Consider the following 27,584-nt stretch of genomic DNA (forward strand, 5'->3'; position numbering starts at 1 on the left):
AGGAGGGGGGGAGCTGATATAAAGGCCGGGGGAGCGGCTCGGTCCCTCGCTGGGGTCTGCGCTAGGGCTGGACTGGGCTCGCCGCTGCTGCTGCTTCCGCCTGCTCCGGAGAGATGCTGCGAGTGCGGTGCCTGCGCGGAGGAAGCAGGGGGGCCGAGGCGGCGCATTACATCGGGTCCCGGGTGGGTACCGAGCGCACCCGGCTGCAGTGCGGAGCCCGGGGGCGCGGGCGCTGGCTACCCCCGCGGGGCAGGGCGTGCGCTGGGGATGCAGAGGGGACTCTTGGGGCGGCCTGTGCGCGCAGGGTCCCGGCGGAGGGGATGTGCGTGCAGCCTGGGAGATAGGGCGAGGGCGGGGGCAGGGGCTGCGCTGGAGATAGGCGCGGTTATTGAGGGTGCAGAGGGGGGCACGTTGGGGGACTCTGGTCGGGTGCAGAAGGTTGCACTAGGATGCGTTCCTGGAGGCGCCCTGGGGATCTTGGGGGTGCAGAAGGGGGCACTGCGGGGTTTTGGGGTGTAGAGGGGGCACTTCGGGGTTTTGGGGTGCAGAAGGGGGCATTGTGTGTGTTGTGGGTGCAGAAGGAGACACTGGGGGGTTTGGAGGTACAGGGGGCACTGGGGTTGTTGGGGTGCAAAAGGGAGCTATAAGTGGGCTATGAAGGGGTGTTAGAGTGGTACACGTAATGAGGAGCAATAAGCACTCCACTTGCACCCAGACGAGTTCATGGTTGTTAGACCAGCTGCATCCCTCTGGCTGGGGGGAAGCTGCCCCCCTTCTCCCCTTAGCAGCCAAGCAGAGCCCCCTCTGGTTATCACTGAGTTTCCCGGTCCTTGAGCAGAGCCCTGTTTCCATTAGAAGCCTATGGACTAGAAGTGTTTCTGAGGGCTGAGCTACTGGGTTTAGGGAGAGGAGACCCCACTTGGACCAGGGCCTTACACTGAGCTAACCTGGTCTGGCACTGCCTGGGGTAACCATAAAAAAGGCAATGACCCTGCTGCCCAATGGAATAGGGAGCCTGAATCCCCCCACACCCTCTGCAAGGTGTCTGGTGACCCAGCAACTGCCCGGTCTCACCACGCCCTCACGAAGTATGTGTGAAAATTAGCAGCCCCCTCCAGGCTCTGTCATGCTTGGTGTGTTTGCTATGGCAGGAATATTAGCCCTATTGGCTGGCTAGTGTTTCCCAGCAGCTGGTACGTGAACAGCTGGGGCTTGGAGAATCCAGGAGGTTCAACGAGAGGGCTTAGGTGGCTAGGGAGTTACTTGTGAATGTGGGGGAGAGACACTGAGAATCTAAGGGTATGTCTACACTACAGAGGAAGATCAAAGCTGCTGCTGTCGATTTTCCAGGGTTTGAATTAGTGGCCTAGTTAAGACAGCTAATTCCAAGTGAGAGGGGCACTGAGGTTGATGCTGGTGACAGTCACCCTGTTTTCATGAGGAGTTAGAGAAGTTGAAGGGAGAGTGTTCTCCCTTCAACTTCCTGCAGTGTGGACAGCGCCAAAACTTGAATTATGCTACTTCGACTTCAGCTACATAATTAACGTAGCTGAAGTTGTGTATCTTAATTGACTTTGTCCCGTAATGTACACATACCCTAAGAGAGCAAGGTAATAGTACCAGCTGAACTTTAGTATGCAAAGTCCAGGCTAATGTGGCTGATGTTTCTGTGTAAATCTTTGGGGTGGCTAGGGGGAAGCTATTTTTTCAGACTATTGACAAATTTTGCTTTTTGTTTTCTAGTTACAACAGTTTACACTTTGATGTGGAACTAACACAATTAATGCAATGAGCTTAAATTGCTACAATTTCACTTGCAGCTTTGAAAAACTTTATTTGAATAGTGCCCAAATCCCGGCATTTCCTTTGTATTTTACATTCCCAGCCATCCCCAGTTGTACACACAGTCTAAATAAGTGAAACAGATACAGTAGCAGCTGTTGCTAAGGTAACTTCCCCATTCATCATTCCTATTCCTGCCTTTATGAACCTAGAAAGGGCCAAATTAGCTGTAACTGTTGAAGTTTGACCATTAACCATTGTCTGTCATGGGTGTGTTTTTTCTTTAAAGGTGAAATGTCCTTTAAGATTACAGTGGGATAGCTCTAATAAAGGGTCTTTATGGCGTAAAAAAGACTTTTGGGTAAATCACACTACACTGGAAATATTCTGTAAAATACACTGGATATTTAATTCTCCTCTTATTTTTGTGCAAGAGTTGTGTGATAAAGTTGATTTTTTTGTTCCCTTTCCCTTTAAGCTTGGAAGATCCTTTACAGGATGGGTGCAGCGAACTTTCCAGAGCACCCAGGCAGCTGCCGCATCCCAGAATTCCTGTGCTGCTGATGACAATAAGGCCACTGCCCCTGTTCCCGAGGACTGCCCTGTCTGTTCATACAATGAATGGGACCCTCTTGAGGAAGTAATTGTGGGAAGAGCTGAAAATGCCTGTGTCCCTCCTTTTTCTGTGGAGGTTAAGGTAAAATTCCTCTTCTGAAAAAAACAAAATGCCCCTTTCTGTATAATTTTTTTTTTATTTTACAGGCACCTGAGTTTCATGCAGAGTTTACAAAGATAAGTTTAAAAGTAGAGCTCAAAATACCTTCAATGTATAACCAAAGTGCTGCTACTAGGACAACATTTTTCAACTCAAATTCTAAAGTTGATAAAAATTGTAGCAATTATTATCTTGATTATTATGTGCAGCATTCACATCTCTTGTGCACAATCTGGAAATGAACTAAGTTCAAAAGGTACCTTTTTATTCTTTTATAGCTGATAACACTCATTTCGCAATTTGGCCAAAGGCATATGCTAAGAATCAACACCTGTATTGCCACTTACTCATTACCATAGCCTCATATAATTATGTTATTATTTACTTGCTGATTCTGGACTTTCTAGGGCATCATAATGGAGTTAAATTCACTGTCTTCAGTCTTTCAGCCATGTGATAGGGATTCAGGCATCATCCAGATTTGTGTGCATGAAAGTTCAGTATTTTTCAGTATTGTGGCTTTTGAGTTTTGATCTTACTTCTGTTCTGGCTGTCACTTTCTGCAATATAAAGTAGACCAGATGAAAGCATAAAAGAGAGAGGTTCCTCTGGGCAGGCGGATCTTCCTTCTGTCCCTTCTGGCTGAGTTATGGCTTTAATTAAAGCCCATCGGGACACTGAGACTCTAGGCATTGAGAGAGAGAATAATATTCTATCTTCAAGTTAGGAGGGTTCTTTTATTTAAATAGAAAGCTCTTCACTGGAAATCGCAGACAGTAGTTGCAAGTGTATGGGTTATATAATTAAGGTTATAGAAAAAGCACGATCCAGCAGTTGGCTTTAAAATTTAGTTCTGTTTTAAGGTGCTTTATTTCAACTTAATTTTTGATGTATGTGTTCAAAATCTTCCATTAATTACAGATTAACTGAAATTCTTTTAAAAGAGGAATTGAACTACGGCAGATGCCAAATTTCTAACAGGATTTCTACTTGCTTACTTATTCAAAAAGGAGAATGAAAAGGTTTTTATTCTTGAAGAAATGGAATTTAGAGATGAGACCATCAGGTTTCACTAGAACTAAGATTACCATATGTCCCTATGCTCAATCGGGGACACCAAGGGGGAGGGCTGCCAGCGTTCTGGGCTTTAGCCTAAAGGGTTGGGGGGAGCACTCAGGGCTTAAGCCCCACAGTATGTGTGCGGGGGCCATCAGTGCTCAGGGCTTCAGCAGTGGAGGGGGGGAAGCATCACAGTAGGGGCCACCTGGGAATAGGGCTGAGCCCCATGGCAGCAAAAGGGCTTCATCCCAGCAGCAAGGGCTGTGTGGGAATAGGGCTGCACCCAGTGGTGGGACTCCAGCAGTCGGGACTTCAGCCCCATGTTCTGGAAGGCTGGCAGACTTCCCCCCTTCTTTAGGGTGCACAGGGAGGGAAGATACTACTCCCTGGTTTCTTTCTATGTATTTCCCTTTGCACCCGCCTGACTCCAGACACCACATGCTGGTGCCTGCTTCACCTCTAGCCACAAACAGGAGGCTGCTGTGGCTGCACTGACTGGGAGACTCAAGGACCAGCAGGGTGTGTGTAAATATAGGACATGTTGCCCCTTTTTTTAAAAAAGTCAGGACATTTGGAAGATATTAAATACGGGGCAGTCCCGGTAAAAATGCGATGGATGGTCACCCTAACTAGTAGTGGAAAGAACACCCCCAACGATCCGTCCACTCACCAGATTCATTCCCTACCCTGGTTTCCTGTCATGAGGCTGCTTGGAGTAAAACCTGATACTACTGATTAGTGGAAATGTTGCTATTGGCTTGAATGGAGCCTGGATTTCATCCCTGGAGAACTTCGGCTCTTCAGCTTCCAGTTCTGGTTCCCAAAAGCTTACCAGTCTGCCAGGAAAAGAAGGAAACCAGAACATGCTATTTATAATGCAAAAGAAAAAGCAGTTAACATGTATTAAAAAGCCTCTGTGGTAATAGCTATACATCATGAAGGCACTATAAAGGGCATGAAACATTTGTTTATCTTACTTTATTGCTGGCTTCCCACATTATGAGCAAAACTCTATCCTCGCCTAACACTGGCCATATCCCCTTAATGTCTGTATTTCTAAGGCTGGTAAATATTAAAATACAGATTGAACCTCCCTAATCCGAATTTCCCTAGTTTGACAATACCCGTGGCCCGGCTTCGTCAGTGACCCAGTGGGTGCTCTGGACTGGGCCACTCACTTGGAAGAACCATCAGGCTGGAGTCAGAAGTGTTGTGGGACCAGGGAAGAGTGGAGCCTGCAGGATGAGGGCACAGAGGCCCACTGCCCCTGGGGGCTGGCAGTGGAACCCCGGCACCCCTGGGGAGGGAAGAGGCATGTGCTCCGGGAGCCAGTGGTCAGGAGTGCAGGTGCCAGCCCTGACCATCTTGATCTGGCAAATTTCCTGGTTCGACATCAGTCAGGTCCCAAGGGTGCTGGACCAGGGAGGTTCAACCTGTATGCAATGTTCCCACTAATCTTTTCCATCTGTTATCCGCACAAATTTCTCTATCCTTCCACACTGTAGGGACACACACCTTTACCCAGTTCCTAGGGCTCAAGGTGCAACCTTGTTAATTTACACACCCACCCTTACCCAATTCCTAAGGCTCAGATCCAGAGAGAATGTGGTGGAATCCACACTCTATGGTTAAGTCATCCATGTGTAGATTTTTTCCATCCATGTGTGGAATACATTGTGTTATGTGCACCAAGGCATGTGTGAATGTGCACCACCAGTAGAAACAAAAAACTAGCTATTGGTACTCTGCTAATCAGGGGGCAGCATTTGAATCTCGCCTCAGCAGCCACACAAGCATACAGCTTAGTGGGAACACTGCCTGTCTACTACTGTTTCTAATACATTTTAAGCCCGGTCTAGTGTTTGCTTGGGCCTTTAGTTTCAGTTAGCAATTTGCCCCGTCAGCTGCAATATCTAGAGCACCGTGAGGTTTCGCAAGTACAGAATTTCATCTTCAATGCAAAAATTTCACATCTGTGGGCTGAAAGTACAAAATTCTCTGGAGAAAATGCAGACAGACGGTATACCGTATGTTGTTGGATGCATTCGTTGGTTTGGTATTCTGAAAAGCACCATAGTTCCATAAATTTAAACAAGTCCTCCTGGAACATAGTCAACTTTCATAACACTGTCAGCTATCTTCAAGAAATTTAAAGTGTAGTGTAATGAGACTACTCTGCAAAGGGAAAACAGTGGTGCTTATAACCCAGTTGGGAGAACTTGCATGCAAGAGTATCTGGAACACATCTAGTGAGTGAATACAGAACTCCCAAGTAAGACACGTTGACACACATGTATTTGACTTCTGTAACTTTTCTATCCCCACTGCAGACAAGCTACTGATATATTGTGTCTCAAATATTCCTGCAAAGTACTTATTTGAAACAGCTGTGCAGTGAACCGTGGCTGCAGTCGCTGTAGCCTGATGCAGTTTGTGAGGCTTGTTTTTGGCACACACTTCAGTCTTTTGGCTGTAATCTGTAAACGATGTGCATAGCATAAGAAGGAGGAAAGAATGAATAGAACCATGGTACTGCTACATGTCTGAGATGAATATAATTAGAGTTGGCACCTGAGACTACACTTCCAAGGTTCTCCCAAATGGATGTTTATGGAGATCTTTCCATGTGCTTTATGCCACATTTGGGATAACATTGGAAGGGTAATATGACAGATTTGCTAATTCACACTAACGACAGGGAGACCTTTGTGAATTTAAATAAATTCCACATCCTAAATGTATTGTTTTGTGGTAATTCAGTTTTACGCTAATATTTGAACTATACATATACTTTGTATTTCAGCACATGCTACTAAACATTTTGTTGTACATTTTGTGAAAATAATGAACTCTTAGTTAAGAGGCCTTATTGCAGTTCTCTGATATTATATTTTTACTAAAAGATTTACCCAGCATTGCTGAAGTCCTTAAGTGTACGTTTACACTGCACATTTATTTCGAAATAAGCTATTCCGGAAGAAATACTCCTAAGTAGCTTGTTTTGAAATAGCATGTCTACACTACAGGGAAACCTAAAAATAAGTCCAATGCAGGCTTCCCTAATGTGGATGTGCTACTTTGATTTAGAACCCCAGGAGGCACTGAGGAGTGATTACGTTGAATGACCCTGGTAAGGAGCTATTTTGAAATATCAGCAGTGGAGTGTCCACACTACTGCTATTCTGAAATAGCTGTTTCGGGAGAGGCGTTATTCCTCATGCAGTGAGGTTTTCAGAAGTCGGAATAAGCTGTCCGTTATTTCAGATTTATTTCAAAATAACAGAATTGTTGTGTAGACACTCGCATTGTTATTTCAGAATAATGGCCGTTGTTCTGCAATAACACTGCTGGGTAGATGCACCTTAACTGAATTAATTTTTGTTTTTCTTCATTTGAATCATTGCCGTGGGGTGGGGCCAGGGAGAAAGGGTTCCGTGTACAGGCTGCCCCGGGGAGAGCAGCTTGGGGCCAAATGAAAAGTGCTTCTCCATGGCCACTGCAGTTTAGCAAGCACAGCCAGGGGAGGGGTGCATGTTCCCTCACTGGAGCAGGTCCAGGTTCATGTGCCCATTGGCTGGAGGAGCACAGACTGAGAAATTGAGCAAACTGTGCAATTTCCCCTGGCTCCCTGATGAAGGGGAACATCCAGCAATGTCCCCATATGAATGAACTGCAGCCTCCCTGCCTCCCTAAAGGGTACCTGGGCGGTGGCGGGGAGAGGGGAGCTCAGGGCTAAGGCAGCCCCGGACAGGGGGTGGGATCCCCAGCCAGCTCTTTTCACCTGCCTGGTGATTGTCTCTTTTCTGTATGGTTTTATGCATCCCCGTATTCATTGGGGTACGCAACCTTAGGGGTGGCCCGTGCCTATAGGCAAACTTGGCAGCCGCCTAAAGTGCCAAGTTAAATGGTGCGCCAAATTCCCTGCCACTTCCCCTTCCTGTAACGCCTGGTGTTGGCCCCGGAGGAGGAGCATGGGGAGTTGGCCCCGGGGGAGGCACGCGCCGGCTTCCCCTGCACCGCAGGAGGGGGTTGGTGCGCGCAGGGGTTCCCTGCGCTGTGGGAGGGGGGGTTGGCCCTGGGAGAGGTGGCATGCGGGGGTTCGCCGTGGGGGTGGGGGTCGGCCCTGGGGGAGGCACGCGCCATCTTCCCCTGCACCACAGGGGTTGGGGTCAGCCCCAGGGGAGGTGGCATGTGGGGGTTCCCCCTGTCGCGGGAGGGAGGGTGTCGGCCCCAGAAGAGGCGCGCACAGGGGTTCCCTTAGCTGCGTGGGGGGAGAGGGGGAGGTTGGCCCCGGGAGAGGCACGCACCGGCTTCCCTCAAGGGGGGGAATCCTGGAAGGAGGCAGGTGCAGGGGACTCTCTCCCCCCACAGGCACCCTGTTCCCTCTCCCCACTCCCCTCTCCACAGCCACAGAACTCCATCCCCAGCCCCCCTCTCTCCAGTGATGTGCTGGTAATGGCAGTTAAACCAGGATAGTGAAATGGACTATTTTGGATTTGTAATAATAAAAATTATAATTAACATTTGTAATGCATTTTTATTTGAAATCGTACTGAAATATCGTCTAACTGTCATGTACAAATTTTTCGGAAAATTTCATGCCTCTATTTTAATCTGATCTCAGAAACATTGGTTGGATGGACAAACCGAATAATTATGCCTGTTTAAATAAATATGCTTAAAAAACTTTAAATGGAAAATAGGGGCAAAATGTTTCCCAGTTTACCAAAAACCTCAGCCTATATCTGCCCTTGGGATTTGGGGAAGGGGGGGTGCCGATTGCATGGTTTGCCTAGGGCGCCAGTTGCTGGCAACTAGTCTAGGGCCGCCCCTGCTCAAGCTTCAGCCCCCCTCTTCCTGTACCACCAAACTCTTAAGTTAGAATAAGAGGAAGCTGCATACCCAAATTTGGTGGCCCTAGCTCTTACCATTTAGTAGGAGTTCCTAAACAAACAGGCTTGCTCGCTCTCAGACAAACAACCCCTCTCAAATATAGATTAAGTATTCGAGAAAGATTTCAGTTTCTGCTAGTTATAAATATCATATTAACAAGCTTGTTCAGTATTTTGACATGTCTCTCTCCTTTTTTTATGTGATGTCTCAACAATCTTCATTGCTAATTTGAACGTATAACTGGAGAACTAACTTTACATCTAATAAAAAACTAGATATGAAACTTATTAAGTTGTATTCCTTTTTAACACAATATGAATATTTAAAATAGACTTTCATCAGTAACGTTCACTTTCATCTAATGAAGTCTTTGTCAGTAGCAGGGTGAGCGTGAAAGAGAGGAGATGAAGAAGAGCAGAACAGGTAGAAGCTACTCAAGTTCCTCTACAATGGTTGTTGAGGTTGTTCTGCCTATGAACTATACTTCTTGCTTCTTGGGCTGTATCACGAGAAGCATAAAGAGCAGCATAGCTCATAGGAAACAATGCCTGGCTGGACTTAAAGGCAGGAGTGGCTCTAGTCACGTTGCTGTCTAGAGTAGAAAACGTTTTTATGGGCCCCACCACACAGAGCGTGAGCAAACTCACTCTGCCGCTCCCTCCCCCCCAAAAATCCCATTCAGTTGGCCAACCAATGGAAGAGGAAGGAAGGAAGCTGGGGGGGGGGGAGAGAGTGGGCAAATCAGAGCTGAGGAAAAAAATCTCTGGCCAATCAGAGCAGAAGGAGAAAAAGCTCAGTGGTGTGATGGCACCCTCTGGAAGTTGGTGCCCAGGACAACTGCCCTGAATAGCTGTCTTGGGACCAGCACTCCTTGATAGTAGCAAGGACTCAGTGTTGTAGCCAGCTTTGGGAGAAGTGTGCAAGGTGCACCTAGGCATTCTAAAACCACTTGGTCAATTATCCAGGCACCACAGAATGCACAGAGCACACGTCATGGGGGGATGTCTGTGCAAAGACAGTCTAAAGCTCTGTGCTCATTTCTGATCTGGTGCTGCCTCACTGGCTGTTCTCCCTCTGCAATTAGAGCAACCCTGAAATTGCTCTGAGTTTTATGGTCACAGGCAATGTTCCCTCTAATTTTTTATATCCATGTGCAGAATAAATTTTATGTGCACTGAGGTATGTGCTAATGTGCAACAGTAGGAACAAATGCTGCCAGCTGTGGGCACTGTGGATGCTCTGCTAATCTACTGGATGATGTTTAAATGCCTCCTGGGTGGCTGCCCATGTGCCCAGTTTACAGGGAACACTGGTCATAGGAGACTGAAATCTTAGCCCAGAGTCAGTGTGGTAAAGGGACATCCCTGCCATGCACCTTTTTGGCTGGCTATGCTGAGAACAAAGATAGTATGTGGGTCACTGCAGCAGCATCTTTATACTAAGGTGATCTCTAGGCTGGTTAACCTGGTTTTGCAACCAGATTATGCTATCAGTGTGGTGATCCATGATCAGAGGTCTGCTCTGTTATTTCTTACAAGAGAGGGTATGTCTACACTAGCCATTCTAGTTCGAACTAGGGTGGCTAATGTAGTCATTCGAACTTGCAAATGAAGCCCGGGATTAAAATATCCCGGGCTTTATTTGCATGTTCCCGGGCGCCGCCATTTTTAAATGACCGGTAGTTTGGACTCCCTGCCCACAGCTACATGTGGCATGGGCTAGGTAGTTCAAACTAAAGCCCCTAATTCGGACTACTGTTACTCCTCATTGCAGGAGGAGTAACGGTAGTCCGAATTAGGGGCTTTAGTTCGAACTACCTAGCCCGTGCCGCGAGGAGTAAGGGTAGTCCGAATTAGGAGCTTTAGTTCGAACTACCTAGCCTGTGCTGCGTGTAGCCACGGGCAGGGAGTCCGAACTACCGGGCATTTAAAAATGGCGGTGCCCGGGAACATGCAAATAAAGCCCGGGATATTTTAATCCCGGGCTTCATTTGCAAGTTCGAATGACTACATTAGCCACCCTAGTTCGAACTAGGGTGGCTAGTGTAGACATACCCAGAAGGAGAGAGAGGGCAACAGAGTGAGGCAGAATATAGCAGGGGAGAATGGGCAAGGGCTTTCTAGCCTTCACTGTACCCAGATATGTTCTTGGTGGCTCTGGAAATAACTTGCTCGTATCCTGTATGACAAACTTGTCTTGTTAACCAAACTGGATTCCACTGGAATGCTGAGCACTTCACATGATCAACACATGTCTTCTGAACAGCTGGTACATTCTGAGAGGTGATCAAATTACCCAGAGCTTTCCTGGAAAAGAAAATAGCTTTGCTCACAAAAGGAAGCAAGAGAAGCAGTTTGAACCAGTGGCTGTGTAGAGGCCTCTGTCCCTTCCCTACCTGAGAACTGGATGGTGTGATTGGATACATACAACTTTAAAACCTCCTTGTGAGTGGCTGTATTATTCCTTTGCTGCCCTAGGTCTGTGATAGGAGGAGGTAGTGGAGGAGTGGAGTTGGCTAACCCCCAATGGACACGATTAGCCATAGCCCCATGTGGTCACAGCCCTAACTCAAGGCTGTGGCCCTTCTCTCTTTGTGGAGGCAGTGGTAGCGACTTTGTTGGGCTGTTGAGGAGGGCTCACCATCATTCATTCCTAATCAGGCAAGCCGAGGCTCCTTCATCCCACGAACATCGTTCCCTGTGTGCAGGGGAGCTGGAGCCTCTCGTCCTCTCTGCATGACCTCTCCTGACATGACTCCAGAAGAGCCACACAGGTTGGCAGCGATGTGGGCCCCATACACACAGTTCTTTACTGCACTGGCAGGGTCCTCTCAGAGCAGTGGGTTTCAGAGTTAACAGCCTTGTTAGAGCAACCAGGGAGTTCTTACCCCTCACCGCTAGTGCACCAGTGATCCTCTGGTCATATTTTCTAGTTTTTCTTCACAATTGAGGGCTAGAAACTTTATTCTTCTAAAATGAAAGCTGAGACTTCAAAATCATCACAGGCTAAGGGGCTCCAGGCCCTATAGTGTCTGTCTTAACCTGGTTCTGATAAATGGAAACGAATTAAGTTTCTGCTCCATCCCCCCTCCAGAATGTGTTTTCCCCCCAAAATATAGGCTGTAAGCCCTCTCATGTCCCATGGAGAGTTACTGGTGGAGCTAACTGTCAGCCCTCAGAATTTCTGACATCAACAGAACTATTATAGGATAGTATTGAAGCCAAAAAGCATAAGGTGGGATGACTGAATGGAATAAAAGAAAATGAAAAGTACAAATTTCTATGGAGTGAACAGAGTACAAGGGAGCAGAGTAGGTCAGTGAAGCAAGTAAGAAGACCAATACCATTGAGATCACTTCCAAGTCGTTCTGTAACTGTCTGTTGGACCTTCTTAATATGTATACTCTTCAGGATGGAGTTACATTTCTTGTGTGTTTGCACAGTGTGTAGCATGGGCATGTGGGCACTGGTGGAGAATAAATGTCTAATAATACAAAAGCAATTTAGAAGGATGTCTGCTCTTAGTTGCTTAAGTTTGCACTTGTGTAGAGTTCAGGTCTTTGCTTAGTGGCAGTTGTGTGTCTACAGCTTTTCAAATCAATTATTTGGCTTTTGCAGCTGCACAGGGTGCCCCCGTCTGGAGCAGACACAAGTATTTGCACATGTGAAAGAGAAGCAAACTCCAGGACTATGTTCTTTCAGTGGAGTGAATATTTTTCAAAACCTTTAGTCTTGGTGCTGTGTTAATGCTACTACTCGCAGAGAGTCTTAGATTTCAGACGTGTAGTTACTTCTGGGTTGGGTTGAGAGATGAAAAATGGTGGACAGATGGTATGCACGAAAGCATCATGACTGAACTCAGCTTGCCATAACACAGATGGGTTTTTTATTCTTTGATTTATGGCTTTAATCATGACAACCGGTGAGATCAGCCAGAGCAATACTAGCCTACTGGAGGCCTTATGCAAGAATATCTTTGTGTCCCCTGCCTCATACTAAACCAGCCAAGATCTTATAATAAAAACCACACAGGAGCCTCCCTTGAGTCTGCTTAGTTACTAATGCCTAGCATGTGCTCTGGAAGTCACTCTGAGGGGAACGCTTTCTGAGTAGAGGGAAGTATTTCTCTTAGATTACCGGTCTCCTTTTATAGCGCCAAGTAATAAGGTGGCACAGAGTGGGCACATCTGTATAAAGAGATGTAAGATGAATGGATGAAATAGTTGGAAAATTCTTTCTGAGAGATAAATGCTGAACTTGCAGGTTGTGAAGAAATGTATGCTCTTGTTACATTCCAGGCCACTTTTATTCTCAGGTCTCTTTCTGCTACTCATGGATCTTTTAATCTTGGAAGCAGATGATATGTACAGACTGTAGCTGGTGTTTTGGGGCTATTTATTTTCTGGATATCTGAACCTTCTCAACATGTACTACTGAAATTTAACTCCAGACACAGATGTAACTGTTGGCTGAGCCATGTACCTCACTGTCCCAGCAGAGGCAGATTGCCAAAAAATGGTCTTCACTGAAGCATACATGCTTTTCAGGAACTGGCATGGGCAAATGGCAGGCCATAAACCATAGATGCACAATCCACATCAAGTGTACACACACATAGTATTTAAAATATACTATACACATTAAGCGCTGCCAACCCCTCTCTTAGTGACATTATTTGCAGTTATGAGCTTTCTCCAATTCCCTTGTCTCCATTCCCTATATCAGTGTTTCTTAAACTTTTTAAGACCAAGGAACACCAAACAATATTTTTTTAAATGAGAAACACCATGGATTTTTTATTGAGCCAAAAAAAAAAAAAGAAAAAAAGAAAAAAATAGTTTGAGGGAAAGTTGTTGAGGGGGAAGTTATTGAGCAAAAAAATAAAAATAAAAAAAGGTCACCTGCCCCTTTAAGGGTGGCCATTTTGAACTCTGTTGTTCTCTGCGGCACACCTCCAACTGCCTCACGGAATACCAGTGTGCTGCAGAACACATAAGAACATAAGAATGGCCATACTGGGTCAGACCAAAGGTCCATCCAGCCTGGTACCCTGTCTGCCAACAGTGGCCAATGCCAGGTGTCTCAGAGGAAGTGAATTGAACAGATAATGATCAAGCGATCTCTCTCCTGCCATCCATCTCCACCCTCTGACAAACAGAGGCTAGGGACACCATTCCCTACCCATACTGGCTAATAGCCACTAATGGACTTAACCTTCATGAATTTATCTAGTTCTCTTTTAAACCCTGTTATAGTCCTAGCCTTCACAACCTCCTCAGGCAAGGAATTCCATAGATTGACTATGTGCTGTGTGAAGAAGAACTTCCTTTCATTTGTTTTAAACCTGCTGCCCATTAATTTCATTTGGTGGCCCCTAGTTCTTATATTATGGGAACAAGTAAATAACTTTTCCTTATTCACTTTCTCCATACCACTCATGATTGTATATACCTCTATCATATCCCCCCTTAGTCTCCTCTTTTCCAAGCTGAAAAGTCCCAGTCTCTTTAATCTCTCCTCATATGGGACCCGTTCCAAACCCTTAATCATTTTAGTTGACCTCTCTGAACCTTTTCTAATGCCAGGATATCTTTTTTGAGATGAGGAGACCACATCTGTATGCAGTATTCAAGATCTGGGTGTACCATGGATTTATATAAGGGCAATAAGATATTCTCTGTCTTATTTTCTATCCCTTTTTTAATGATTCCTAAAATCTTGTTTGCTTTTTTGACTGCCCTAGATGATAAGAAACACTGCCCTAGATGATAGAAGGACCCATAAACCACTGACGATTCTTTCTGCGCCTCCCCTGAACTATTGTGGAAACAGCTGTAAAACGTTCGGGCTATGTCTACACTACAGGGTTTTTGCAGAAAAACCTGCAGAGTGTCTACACCTCAAGTGCATTAAGAGATCTCTTGTGCAAAAAGCTTCTTGCACAAAAACCCTGCAGTGTAGACAAAGCCTCGAAGGCACAGATGCGGGACCTGATACGAGTTTGCAAATGTGGAGTTAGTGGAGGAACACGGTTGAGAAACGTTTCACAAGAACAGTAATGTGTACAATCCACTCCACTGTACAAAATATAACCAAAATGTCACAGCATTGTTATGGCTACTTCTCTGTTGTTGTTGTTTTTAATTTCAGGCCAACACATATGAAAAAAACTGGGGATTCTATCAGAAGTTTGGAGGACAGAGCTTTCCTACAGATCACTTAAAAAAGGCTATTGCTGAAATTGAAGAAATGTGCAATATTCTGAAAATGGAAGGAGTAATTGTCAAGAGACCTGAGCCAATTGACTGGTCAGTCAAATATAAAACACCTGACTTTGAGTCTACAGGTAAATAGCATTTTTCAGCTGAAGTACTTAGAATTATTGTTGGACACATAGGCCAAATAGGTAGATCCTTTCCATTCTGCTGTGGGATGGGCTAGCAGGCCTTTGAGAGATCCCTGCTAGTTCATGAGCATGGATCAAAATGACAAATAGGTGAAACACTTGCACTACTTGCTGTTCATGGTGACTGAGCTGCAGGATTTTTCATTATCTTAAATGTCAAATGTGTCCTTGGATTTTTTTTTTCTATTTTAAGCCAATATTTCTCAGGAATCAGGGAGTGACCATGAAAACTTCTAGCATGCTAGAAAAGAAAATTATTTTTCTTGTAAAAATATTTGTCCATCTCCCTGCATTAAAGTAGGATTGTCTTTGGAACTGGTCACTTCTAACTATGGTGCTTCAGAAGGGGGTCTCATTTGTTAAATTATATTGACCTCCTCCTTAGAAAAATTGTCTAGCATTTTTTATTTGGAGTTTGTGTTCACCATTCACCTTGTTTTTTATTTTTTTAAATGATCTTGTCTTTTAAAAAAATGGTAGACATTCTTGCTTGTAGCATGCAGCGTAGTTGTACCTGTGTCAGTCCCAGCGAGAAAGTGAGGGAGATCATACCCTTTATCCAACCATTTTCTGAGGAGGAGAGAGACAAGCCACACAGAACTCTGTTTCAGCTCTGGGGCTATGTCTATACTCTGGGGGCTTTCCGGGATACCTCACTCCGCCATGTCCAGGGAACGTTTCTGCTCTTCCGCTTTTTTTTGCGGAAGAGCAGACATACCCTTTCGGAAGCCCTGTCTTCCTGCTCCCATGAGGAAGAAGGGCTCTTCCGAAAAAGGAGGCTTTTCTGAAATTTGGCCCAGTGTAGATGGACCAAATTTCAAAAAAGCCTCTTCTGAAAAAACTATCAGAAAAAGGTACGCAAATTGCAAAGTGCAATTTGCGTACCTTTTTCCAATTGATCATTGTAGTGTAGACATGGGAAAGGATTGTTTAGCATAGTTAGCCCATTTTCTAGGGGACCATTCCAGGGAGAATGGCCCAGTAAGAACTTTGTAGCCATAGGACAAAAAAGGGGGAGGGGAGGGCTAGTGGGTTGCATATTGTTGTAATAACCCCTAAATCCATTGTCTCTGTTCAGTCCATGATTTTTAATGTCTAGCTTAGTTAGGAATTTAAGCTCCGGGCTAGTCTCTGGAAAGCGTTGTGCAGGTTTCCTTTGGTCAGACAGGTTGGTCTCCTGTGAGAAGTGTTCATCTGCCGGTGTTTTAACCTTTTATCATTTTCCTGCTTATTCAAGAGTACAGTGATTGTCTTGTCTGTAGGCATGCATTCCTGGCCTGGGATAACTACAAATAGCCTAATCAGTTTTAATGGGTTTTCCCCTTGTAGGTATGTATGCTGCCATGCCAAGAGACATCTTGTTGGTAGTTGGAAATGAAATTATTGAAGCCCCAATGGCTTGGCGTGCTCGTTTCTTTGAATACCGAGCATACAGGCCAGTCATCAAAGACTACTTCCGCCGGGGTGCCAAGTGGACAACAGCACCCAAACCCACGATGGCTGATGAGCTCTATGACCAGGTATCACTCTCGCCTTATCTTTATAACATCAGGGGAAGTTTTTACAAACTTTGCTGTTGGCTAATTTCAGCCTCCAGTTTAGGTTTGGAAAATTTAACAAAACTTTTAATATTTATTTTAATGTTGAAATAAAAATAAATCTGTGTTGAAGGTTTTTGTTGTGGGGTGTTTTTTTTGAGGGGGGTGGGGAGGGAGAGGCTTAAATGTTTTCATGCAGTGTTCCTAGCCCAAACTGTGTAGCAAGAGCTGCCCTAAGAACCAGATGTGAAACTGACTAGGAGTGGTTCTAGCTAAAATAAATAAACTCGTCTATTTTCATTACCCAAAGGGAGAGAATGTAAAAAGTAAATAGTAAAAGAGATTAAAAGTAACCTTGACTTCTAAAATCTGAAGACCTGACTAAAATATCAGGTCATATTGTTGTGAAAAGGTAAAAAATGTGTTTTCCTTTTTAAAGTTAACTAAACTTGTCCTCAACATAGGGGTGGACAATAAAATGGCAGTTGTTTGCCAGGATTAGCCCCTGGTGAGCCACCACTGCTGTTTTTACCTGCACCTCCACAGCTCCCATTGGCTGGGAATGTTTTGTGGCCAATAGGAGCTGCAATATCCTGTATCTGCAGAAGTGCAGGTAAATATAGTGGTGGTGGCCCACCAGAAGCTACCCCAAGAGAACCAGATCCAGCCTGCAGGCTGATATTTGTCTACCCCTGTCTTAACACTTACCAGGTAGAATAATCAACTGTATTTTCTCTTATTGAAGACTCATTAAGGGTTTTGAAGATTTCAGTAAGGTGAGAGATGTTTAAAATTAAAAAGTTTATTGAAATATTCTTTGAAGGAATTGGTTGGGACTTTTGAAATAATTTGCTTTTTGAATTTGTGTAATGATTTCCTTAACACTCACTCTTAATTTACTGCAGTATCAATATTGCAGAAGTCAATGGAAAGTACATAATAGCAAATTTGGTGAATGACTATAACTCTATAAAGGTATGTCTACACTTGCAGCCTATTTCGGAATAGGGCTGCAAATGTAGGCATTTGGAATTGCAAATCAAACCTGGGATTTAAATATCCCGTGCTTGATTTGCATCTTCCCACCGGGTGCCATTTTTGAAGTTTCCAACCCCGGAATAACTGCCCGCATCTACACACGGCAGTGAAACGGGCATTCGAAATAAAGCCCAATTTCGAACTACCTGTTATTCCTCCTGCAATGAGGTTTAACAGGTAGTTTGAAATAGGGCTTTATTTCAAACGCCTGTTTCACTGCCACGAGTAGACGCGGACAGTTATTCCAGGCTTGTAAATTTCAAAAAATGGCGCCCAGCCGGGATGATGAAAATCAAGCGCGGGATATTTAAATCCCGGGCTTGATTTGCAATTCCGAATGCCTACATTTGCAGCCCTATTCCAAAATAGGCTGCAAGTGTTGACATACCCACTCATTAGCGAGAAAAGACCATTGATAGTGTCTTGCCACAGATATCTTTCTTTTTAAAATGAACTTGAAGTATTTTGAGTGGCCTCATCTTTCAGTTCTGATTTTCTTTCTGTCATCTAGAGGAAACATAGGCCAAATGGTTATATGACCTGCTCATATGTTTAAAAAAAGGGGGGGACAGCATAATCCCTATCTTGTAGAGATATTGGTGTGATTGTTTATAAATTGCTTTAACAATTAAAAAGTAGAAGCACCAGCTAATGTAGTGTCAAGCTACTTATCTTCAAAGTTCTGCAGTGACTCTTTCTGAAACTTTATGTCCCATGGAAGTAGGGTTGCCAGGTGTCCAGTATTCACCCTGACAGTCCAGTATTTTCAGCTCCTGTCAGGTTAAAAAAAATCCAGAGAATACTGGACACCTAAAATGTCCGGTATTTTCTGAATTTTTCCCCGGCCAGGAGGTGAAAATGCCGGGCACCTGGCAACCCTGCAAACACTCAGTGCCCGGCCTCCCTCCCCTGGCTCAACACCTCCAACCCCAACACCTCCCTCCCCAACACCTCCAACCCCCCGACCCCAACCCCCATGCTTACTTGGTTCCCCAAGGCTGCTGGTACAAAATGGCTGCCGGCCAAAAGACCTAGGGGAAGCAATGCTTTCCCCTGGGTCTTAGTGCTCAACTTCTCCCCTGTTCCTATCCCTGCACTAACTCTTAAAGGGGACATGCTTTTAATGCTGTTTTATTTATTTTTTTTTTTTGCTCAACAACTTTGGTTCCCTCCCCCCCCCCCCCCTTTTTTTCCCTTCAACTGAATTTTTCCCATTTTTTGGGGAGGGTGTGTTCGGTATTTTTCTTTCAACCATCTGGCAACCCTACACAGAAGGACAGTTTCTAGTCAGTTTTATTTACTGGCTCTCAGTGTTGGTAGCTATCTAAAGCCCTGATTATTCTGGGGTTGATCACAGGAGAGAAGTCTTTTCCCTTATGCCTCACTGTAGTATGTAAGATTGGTAGTGGGGTGGATATTCCTGCTAACTAGTCAGGAATAATGGTGGCACTTTCCAGTGGCCTGCCAGAGCTGGACTAGACATCCCTCACAACATATTTCAAGACATATTTATGCAGATTCTCTCGTTTTGTTTGGTATGGTCTGTCTTTCAGAAAAGACATTGGCTCCTAGGTGCCCACTTGGGGTAGTTTCATATCAGTTGTCCCATGTCCCTTGATGCTTACGATAAGCGTTCTAAAACCCTGCCAGCATGTTTGGGAGTTGGGGGTTGTGGCTTCTCCATTCCAAAATGTGACAAAAGCACAAAGGGCAGCTTTTTAAGACTTTTAAGCCTGTAGGCGATTTCCTTTCACAGTGTGTGCAACAATTTGTTAGGCTGACAGTGACACACAAGCTTTTTGTTAACTGAGCAAAATGTCATGTCAATGTTTGGCCATGAATACGCTATCAGTCCAAAGATGACCACTGTCAAGGGCAGTCCATGTTTTGTCTGCAATTTTTTACTCTATTTCTCTATTTAAAGCACCACTTGTTTCTGAATGCACTTGATAAGCTGCCGATTACTCAAGATACTTGAACCTGTATGGCAATGAACTTCCCTCGGCTGTGTCTACACTGGGCCGCTTATTCCGGAAAATCAGCCGCTTTTCTGGAATAAGCTGCGGGCTGTCTACAGTGGCCCTTGAATTTCCGGAAAAGCAACGATGTTCTACTGTACAAAATCAGCCGCTATTCTGGAAAAACTTAGACAGCCCAGTAGTCTTTTCCGGAAAAAAGCCCTGATCGCGAAAATGGCGATCGGGGCTCTTTTCCGGAAAAGCGCGTCTACATTGGCCACAGACGCTTTTCCGGAAAAAGGGCTTTTCTGGAAAAGCAGCCTGCCAATGTAGACGCTCCTTTTCCGGAAAAACTGAAAACAGAATAGTATTCCGTTTTAAGCATTTCCAGAAATTCATGCCAGTGTAGACACAGCCCCCATGTTTTCTTCGTTTTCACTCCCCAAAACAAGAAAACAGCATGAACTTCAAGGAATATGCCAGATACCAATTTAAACACAGCTCTTTTTTTGAACATCAGCATATTTATAGCATCAAGGCTTTCCCATTACTAATTCAGCCAGGTTGCATTTGTTATGTATGCTTTGTCTGATCTCTCACAACCAGGATTACCCCATCCGCTCCGTGCAAGATCGACATATACTGGCTGCTCAGGGAAAATTTGTGACAACTGAATTTGAGCCTTGCTTTGATGCCGCTGACTTCATTAGAGCTGGAAGAGATATTTTTGTACAGAGAAGCCAGGTAAACAGTCTTGATATTTTAGTTACTGAGTTTCTCTAAAGGTAACTCAGTGTAGTTGACAGTGAAAATTATCCTACACCCACAGGATGTCTGACATGCAGTGTTTTTTTTGTGCTGGTACTGCCCAGTACCTCCAATCAGAGCTTACCTGGAAAGAATGGAGCATACCGGCACCTCTGTAATGAAAATGGCCATCTTAAAGGGGCCATGTCTCTTAAAAGGGCAATGCCAGGCCCACTGCCATTTTTTTTTCCTCAACAACTTTTCCCCTGGAGTACCAGCACCTTTTTTTCTTCTTTTCTTTTTTCTTTTTTTTTTAACAAAAAAAGCACTGCTGACATGCAAGATGACAACACAGCATATCTGTCATGATAGGTTGTTAGTGAGCACACAAACTGTTTTTATAAAAACTATGTCAAATAGTATTTTAAGTAAGCAAGTCATGTTTTAAGTAAGCATATTGTAGCTTATCAAACTAAAACCTAATCTACTGTCGGTCACATTTCCAGGTTACCAACAATTCGGGCATTGAGTGGATGCGGAGACATCTTGCACCCGAGTATCGAGTGCATACAATTTCATTTAAAGATCCTAACCCAATGCATATAGATGCCACACTGAACATCATTGGGCCTGGTCTTGTGCTGTCAAACCCAGATCGTCCGTGCCACCAGGTAAGACACTAACAAACATGGAGGAGGAAAAGAAGCAGAACTATATTGCAGCCAGCTTGCCTGTAGTAAATGACTGCTGTACAATTACTGACTCATAACTGTGTGTCTTTTTCAGTCACGTAAATTCTTGTGTGGTAGCTGCTAAAGACCCTCAGTTGTTCTGAGAGACGGGATTTGCATAGTGAGTGTTTGGCTGTGAATGTGTGTTTAAACCTGGATTCTGATACACTCTTCCATTGGCGTTCCACCTTGGAGCATAACAAAAATGACCCACCAGCTCTTCACCTCCCACATAGCTCCTTCCTCCCCCGTTAGAAAGGAACTGTGGAATACATGTAACTTCACTAACTTCTTATGTGGGTAGACTGTAAATATATGAAAGTTGCCCCTTGCATATGTCAGCATAGAATCTCAAGAAATATATATAAAATAGCACGCTATTCTATTTCTGATCCTTTGTTTCCTTTTTTAGGGTCCTGAGAGAAGCTAAGATCCCTTTGCTTTTCAGCTGAGTCTTTTTTCATTTGTATTTAACCTAAAAGCTCTGTTCAGAAACCCCTTCTCACTGCAGCTGTGAAATAATGCTGTGAAATACTTTGAAGGGAAGGAGCCAGGACAAATGGTAGAAAGAAACTCAGCCAATACTTCATTATGGGATTGGAGGTTTATACTTCTGAAACCTGCAAGGGCACAAAGAAGGAGGGTGTCTAATAACTGCATCATGTCAAATACTGTACTGGCACATTATGCTTCAGTAAACTTAGTAACAACCAGGATGTGTTGCCAATATTTGAAGGCTGTGACCCAGCCTGTCCTCCAAAAGTCTCCTGAAGTGATAATTGAAGGAACAGGGTTTGGGTTTTATTTGTTTGTTTGTTTGTTTGTGTGTTTGTTTTGCTCGTAATGCTGACCGCAAGAGAATGCGATGCTACTTGATCAGTTTATGTAAGTGCACTTTCTGGCAATGTCCTTTGTTTCTGAAAACTCTGCTGAGCATATTGATAATATAACACAGTTCCGTGTAGAACAGAGGCAGAGCTCCTCCTGCAGGTGGCATTTTAGCAAGGAGATCCTGCAAAAGGACCCTCTAGTATGCACAGTTCTGTATTACAGACTAATAAATATCGGTCAATCTGTTTTATTTAGCCAAATTGTTCCATTTGATTTGGGAAGACATTGCATAGTTATAGTAAATATTATGTAGTATAAATAAACAATTTCCTAGGATGCCCAAGGACTGGTGCTGTTTGTTAAATAAGTTGCACCAGGAACCAATTTATTCCTGCTATAGATTTTCTGTGGTGCATGATTCATAGAAAGAATAGCAGAATATTCTTCAAAGTTCCATGTGCTTAAGTAGAAATCTCATTGATATAACTAGTCCTTTCTGCGGTAGCACACAAAAGAAATACTACTACAAATGTGCAATGAAATACCATTTACCATTCTTACGTCCATTTTCATCTGTTTGACTTAATCCGTTTTTACATATGATCTCTTCTCTCCAGCTGTATATCTGTGGTATGTGGTTCTGATAGGAACTTTGAAATTGTGCTTACATGAAAAGTGAATTTGTAGAAGGAATTTGAACGAAGAGAGGCTTGTGGCTTGGTTAACTGGGATAGGAGAGGAGGACCTATGAAAAACAGCATGGACAAAATGCACCAAGTTGGGGGAGGCATAGATAAAAGTACAGAGTGTTTCAATCTAATATCTTTCAGATTGAATTCTTCAAGAAAGCAGGCTGGACTGTGATTCACCCTCCATTGCCACTTATCCCAGATGGTATGTTGAGTTCATTCAGCTGCTCCTGCTTTTAAACACACATTGGGTTTCAGTTTGTAGGGCAAACACAGTACAAAATGTATAACTGCTGTATTAAGAGAACCATTTTACTGTGCTTAGATCACCCACTATGGATGTCTTCAAAATGGCTCTCCATGAATGTGTTAATGCTGGATGAAAAACGAGTGATGGTGGATGCCAATGAGACTTCAATTCAGAAGATGTTTGAGAATCTAGGTATGTCCTAAGTTTGTTTACACACTAAGGTTGAAGTAGATTATCCTAAAATGTCAGTATTGTTTGTACCAGTGAATGAAGACTGACTGTACTCTTAACAGGCAGAATAGATAACACTGTATTGTTAAATGGATGAACTCTTGGAGTTGCTTAACTCATGAGTGAGAACAGGGCATTGAATTACTGTATACCTTAATCATTACATGAATCTGGGTTAATTTAATCTTTGCATGCCCTCATTAGCTGCATGATTTAAGTCATTCATTTGCAAGCCAAAGAATTCACCTAAATGAAATTCTAAAAGCCATTTTAATGTTAAAGATTAGTCTATTCAAAGTTTGTGGATTAAAGAAGCTTCTGTAAGAACATGAGCAAAATGCATTTGGACAGCCTTATTTATTCTTTATAGCCAAACTCCACTGAAAATGTTTATAGTTTCAGTTTGAAATATTCTGTGTACTTGGAATTCTTTTTAGACAAACTGAAAAAACTTCATAAACGTATTTCAGCTCCGTTAGCTGTCAGGGGAGTGACAGTTTTTGAGAATAATTATTTGGCAGGGAAAAGTTAATTACTCCAAATGCTGACATGTGGAAAAGAGAACTCAAACTAATTGCCTAAAATATCTTTAAAAACTAATTAACTTTATTGTGAAGATTTGCTGCTAGAGAAGAGATGGATTCAATTAATCCAGTTACCTCAATCACTTTAGAAAAAGGGTATGGAGAAACTTAAACCTTATCAATAAATACTGGAGATACATTCTGTACCTGTGAAGAAATGGCTAGCAACCAATAATGGAATCATAGGACTGGAAAGGATCTCAAGAGATCATCTGGTCCAGTCTCCTACAGTTCTCCAAGGACTATGTATTATTTAGATCATCCCTGATAGGGTTTTTGTCTAACCTGCTTTTAAAAATCTCCAATGATGACGATTTCATAACTTCAGTAGGCAATTCATTCCAGTGCTTAACCACCCTGATAGTCAGGAAGTTTTTCCTAATGTCCAACTTAAATTGACTTTGCTACGATTTAGGCCCATTGCTTCTTGTTCAATCCTCAGAGGATAAGAAGAATAATTTTTCCCTCTTCTCCTTGTAACAACCTTTTATGTACGTAAAAGCTACTATCATGTTCCCTCTCAGGGTACGTCTAGACCCCAGGCCAATCAAGGCTTGGGGGCAGGAGAGTGTGTGAAGTCTCCTTCCACCCTGCCAGGAGCACGTGGCAGCTCCTGGCAGGGTAGAGGAAACTTTGTGCGCTCTCCCCCACCCCTAGACCCTAATTGGCCTGGGTGGGGAGTGGCAGGGCCTCCGTGGGCCGGATCAACCTGCTTGGTGTGCTGCATCCAGCCCATGGAGGCCCTTTTGCCCACCCCTTTGCTAATACATCCAGAATGTTTGCTCTTTTTTTTTTGGCAGTAGTGTTACACTAATGTTGACTCCTTTAGCTTGTGGTCCATTATGACCCCCATGTCCCTTTCTGCTGTGCTCCTTCCTAGGCAGTCATTTCTCATTTTGTGTGTGTGCAATTGATTGTTCCTTCCTAAATGGAGTACTTTGCATTTGTCCTTCTTGATTTTCATTCTATTTACTTCAGACCTTTTCTCCAGTTTGTCCAGATCATTTTGAATATTAACCCTACCTTCCAAAGTACTTGCAGTTGTAGTAGCACTCACAGTTTCTTAACTGGGACAAAACTATTTTGGCTTAATCCGTCAGATTCTCTTTTCATCTCTCAGTATATTGTATTCTTGTTTAATTTCTACTAAGCAGACTGAAAAATAAGGCTTCAGTTTGATCAGTGAATTAGATTCTGACCCCACTACAACTGTAGTTAGTCCAGAGGAGAGCAACAAACATGATAAAAGGCTTAGAAATCCTGGCCTACAAGGAAGAGGTTTTTTTAAAGTCTTTGTTTGATCCTGCCTCAATGAAGATCTTTCACGGTACTTCCCAGCCCCGTGTTTCTATGATGCTATGAAATGATACTAGCGATGATTGTATGAGCAGGACTTAGTATGAGAATTAGGAGACATGAGTCCTGTTCCTGGCTCTGCCTCTGCTCGCTGGGTGGCCTTGGGCCAGTCACTTCATCTCACTGTGCAGTAGCTTCCCTGTCTGTAATTTGAAACATTAGTGCCAAGTAGTACAATATTCCAGAATAGTTATTGCCAGCAGGGCTCTAGCATTACTTCCCTAACAAGTGCGAATATGGCCAAAACTTTGTTCACTGTCTTCTGCCCCAGGCTCCCCATGGAAGTGTGATTGTTTATTTTTGCCTTGGCACCATGGTCTGATGGGAACAAGTTAGTGCAATAAGTGGGTGCACCTACTGATGTTGGCCTGGACCTACCTGAGATAGAGTATGAGGCTGGGAACCCGAAAGTCTTGCAATTTACTCCCAGCTCTCCCAAGGACATTCTCTTTTGCTCTGAGCTAGTTTCTGAACTTCCCTCTCCCAAGCTGTAAAATGGGGATGTACCTCTCTGCCTTATGAGGGGCTGAGGATTTATTATTTGTATAGTACATTGACAATGTAACACTCATTTGGAGCCAGTCAAGGATAAATCCTTCAGACTTCAGCTTCACCGATGGAGTTGCTGGACACAGAACAAATCATTTCCAGTTCACAAACTCTCTATCAGTCACTTTACAGTGGTGCAGAGAAAAAAACCCCAACCTAAATGGTTCTGCTGAGCAGCCAGGACTCCAGAGTGCTGCAAATTCCTGAGCTAATGAAGTCCCTGGAGTGAGAATGCCCACTTCAGAATTTCTTTTCTGTGCTCTGATCTCAGTCTGCCTTTTTAGTGCTTTGTGCTCAGGCACGAGGGATGAAATGAACCTTGACTTGTTCCTGGGAAATGAGTTTAACTACCTCTTTCTCTTGCAGTAGATTGAGGAAATGTGCTGAAAGCTTTGAGCACCCTTTGAATGTCAGGTTACTAGAAAGTCACTATCTTAAAGGAACATATTCTGTAACCACTAACCTCCAATTGCTCACGCTGAGAAACCTGTATAAATCAGCCCTAAATGTATACTGACTTTTCTGATTCTTCGCATTCCTATAGCAAAGGCTCACTTTTTTGGTTTTTAACTAGGACATTATAACACATGTCATTCATTGTCTCATTCCAGGCACTGTGTGTGCCTGAGGGTGTGGCTGCAATAAACAGACTGTGATCTTAGCTTTCAGTACTTTGGCTAGAAGTTGAGTCATCATTGAACAGAGGAATTCTTAACAAATGAATATGGAATGTTTCATAGGACAAACGTGTTGTCATTTGATGTCTGTGCATTGCTTAAAATTCTGACCAGTGCCTAACATGTCAATCTTTTTTCTTTTCTTTGTACGTTCTCCAATGTATATTTCACTTGCAGGTATTTCTACAATTAAAGTGAATATTCGCCATGCCAATTCCTTGGGAGGTGGTTTCCATTGCTGGACATGTGACATCCGCCGCCGTGGTACCTTACAGTCTTACTTAGACTAGTCTTGAGCCAAATAGCAACCACGTTCAGCTTGTGTGAAATAAGCATAGGAAATTAACAAACTTATTTCCACCTTTCTGCTGAAACAAATGCATGAGCTGTAGTGCTTAGGCAGGGGTGTCCCTTACAGTGGTCTGAACACTTTTATTCCACTCTTCATAGTAGGCAGATGCATTTGAAACTACTCTTATCAGCACCACAGGTCTTCTGGCTGGCTTTTTGAAAGATTTCCTCTATTTGTGAAGCTACTTCAGCATGGCTTCAAAAGTAAAAACTTGATACATCTAAGGCTCTTGCTAGAATAGCTTGACCATTAATATTAGATATCTACCTCTATTTAATATCCTATCAAAAAGGCAGCTAGAAATGTTAGACCTGAGTTTAACATTCATTTTTCTTTCCAGTCAGTGTTGTGAGTGTGTGTATATGTATATCACAATTTTTAATACTATTAAAATAGACTTAACCACACGAACTTTCATGGAACCAGGTAATTACATCAGTATGTATAACACACTTTAGATTAGTTGGATTATACAAACATTAAGGGAAATTTTGAAGAATTATATTAATCTCATCAGTTATATTTCGAAAAAAAAATCTGTTTTTTTAATTTACCTCCCTTGTTTCAAAAGTTTCTACTATGTTTTCCTGTTCTAGAGTATTTTATCCAAATGTATAATGCTTTACTGACCACTTTTATATTGCTGTAACTGGTTCTCTTATTTAACCCTTCATGTGTGCAAATATGATATCTGAGGTGCAAGTTTCATCTTGTGACTGTGTTTACATAAAGTGTAGGGTTTCTTAAACTAAAGCTGATAAGCAAATGATGGATCTGTAATGAAAGCACACATGATGATGGGAAACAGTTTTAATGTTGATTTCTGGACATGTATTTTTTATGCTAATAAAATTTTTTGCATTCACAACTTAAGCTATTGATCCAAGTTTTACATAGAAATGAGTAAAGGTGAGGTGCTTATAAACTATCTAAACTAGGATGGGTTTCTATATGCATGATAAGCTTATAGCTTATGTGAACTATGAAGCAAAGCCAGCTTATTAAAAACTATATTGCAACTTGTATCTTGTGGCTTGCACAGACAATGGATTTTGTGTGAGAAAGCAATCCTCTGCTTCACAGCTGTAGTCATATTTCTTTATCAGGGAATTTACTGAATTAGTAGTATTATCTAGCACAGGGTAAGGCAAAGGTGGGCAAAAGGGGATCCAGCCCGCCAAGAGGATGGATCCGGCCCA

General features: G+C 43.4%; 1 protein-coding gene across 1 annotated transcript; it reads left to right on the plus strand.

Annotated features, from left to right (window-relative positions):
• The first annotated feature begins 25 nt into the window (after positions 1 to 25).
• On the plus strand, positions 26 to 27,258 carry GATM (glycine amidinotransferase). The gene is made up of 9 exons (XM_075897148.2): positions 26 to 182; positions 2,261 to 2,479; positions 14,599 to 14,794; positions 16,184 to 16,374; positions 19,995 to 20,132; positions 20,642 to 20,806; positions 22,528 to 22,591; positions 22,712 to 22,828; positions 26,211 to 27,258. Exons 1-9 carry the CDS (start codon positions 114 to 116, stop codon positions 26,321 to 26,323), a joined length of 1,272 nt encoding a protein of 423 aa, XP_075753263.1. The 5' UTR covers positions 26 to 113; the 3' UTR covers positions 26,324 to 27,258.
• The last annotated feature ends 326 nt before the right edge of the window (positions 27,259 to 27,584 follow it).

This window comes from Pelodiscus sinensis, chromosome 14 (assembly GCF_052426305.1).
Source record: "Pelodiscus sinensis isolate ZL-2025 chromosome 14, ASM5242630v1, whole genome shotgun sequence".
NCBI classification, from domain to species: Eukaryota; Metazoa; Chordata; order Testudines; family Trionychidae; genus Pelodiscus; species Pelodiscus sinensis.

Coding starts and splice junctions, on each gene's coding strand:
- GATM (XM_075897148.2), top strand. CDS start 114: ATGCTGCGAGTGCGGTGCCTGCGCGGAGGAAGCAGGGGGGCCGAGGCG. Junction 14,795..16,183: donor ACCTGACTTTGAGTCTACAG/GTAAATAGCATT, acceptor TTCCCCTTGTAG/GTATGTATGCTGCCATGCCA. Junction 22,829..26,210: donor GAAGATGTTTGAGAATCTAG/GTATGTCCTAAG, acceptor TTTCACTTGCAG/GTATTTCTACAATTAAAGTG.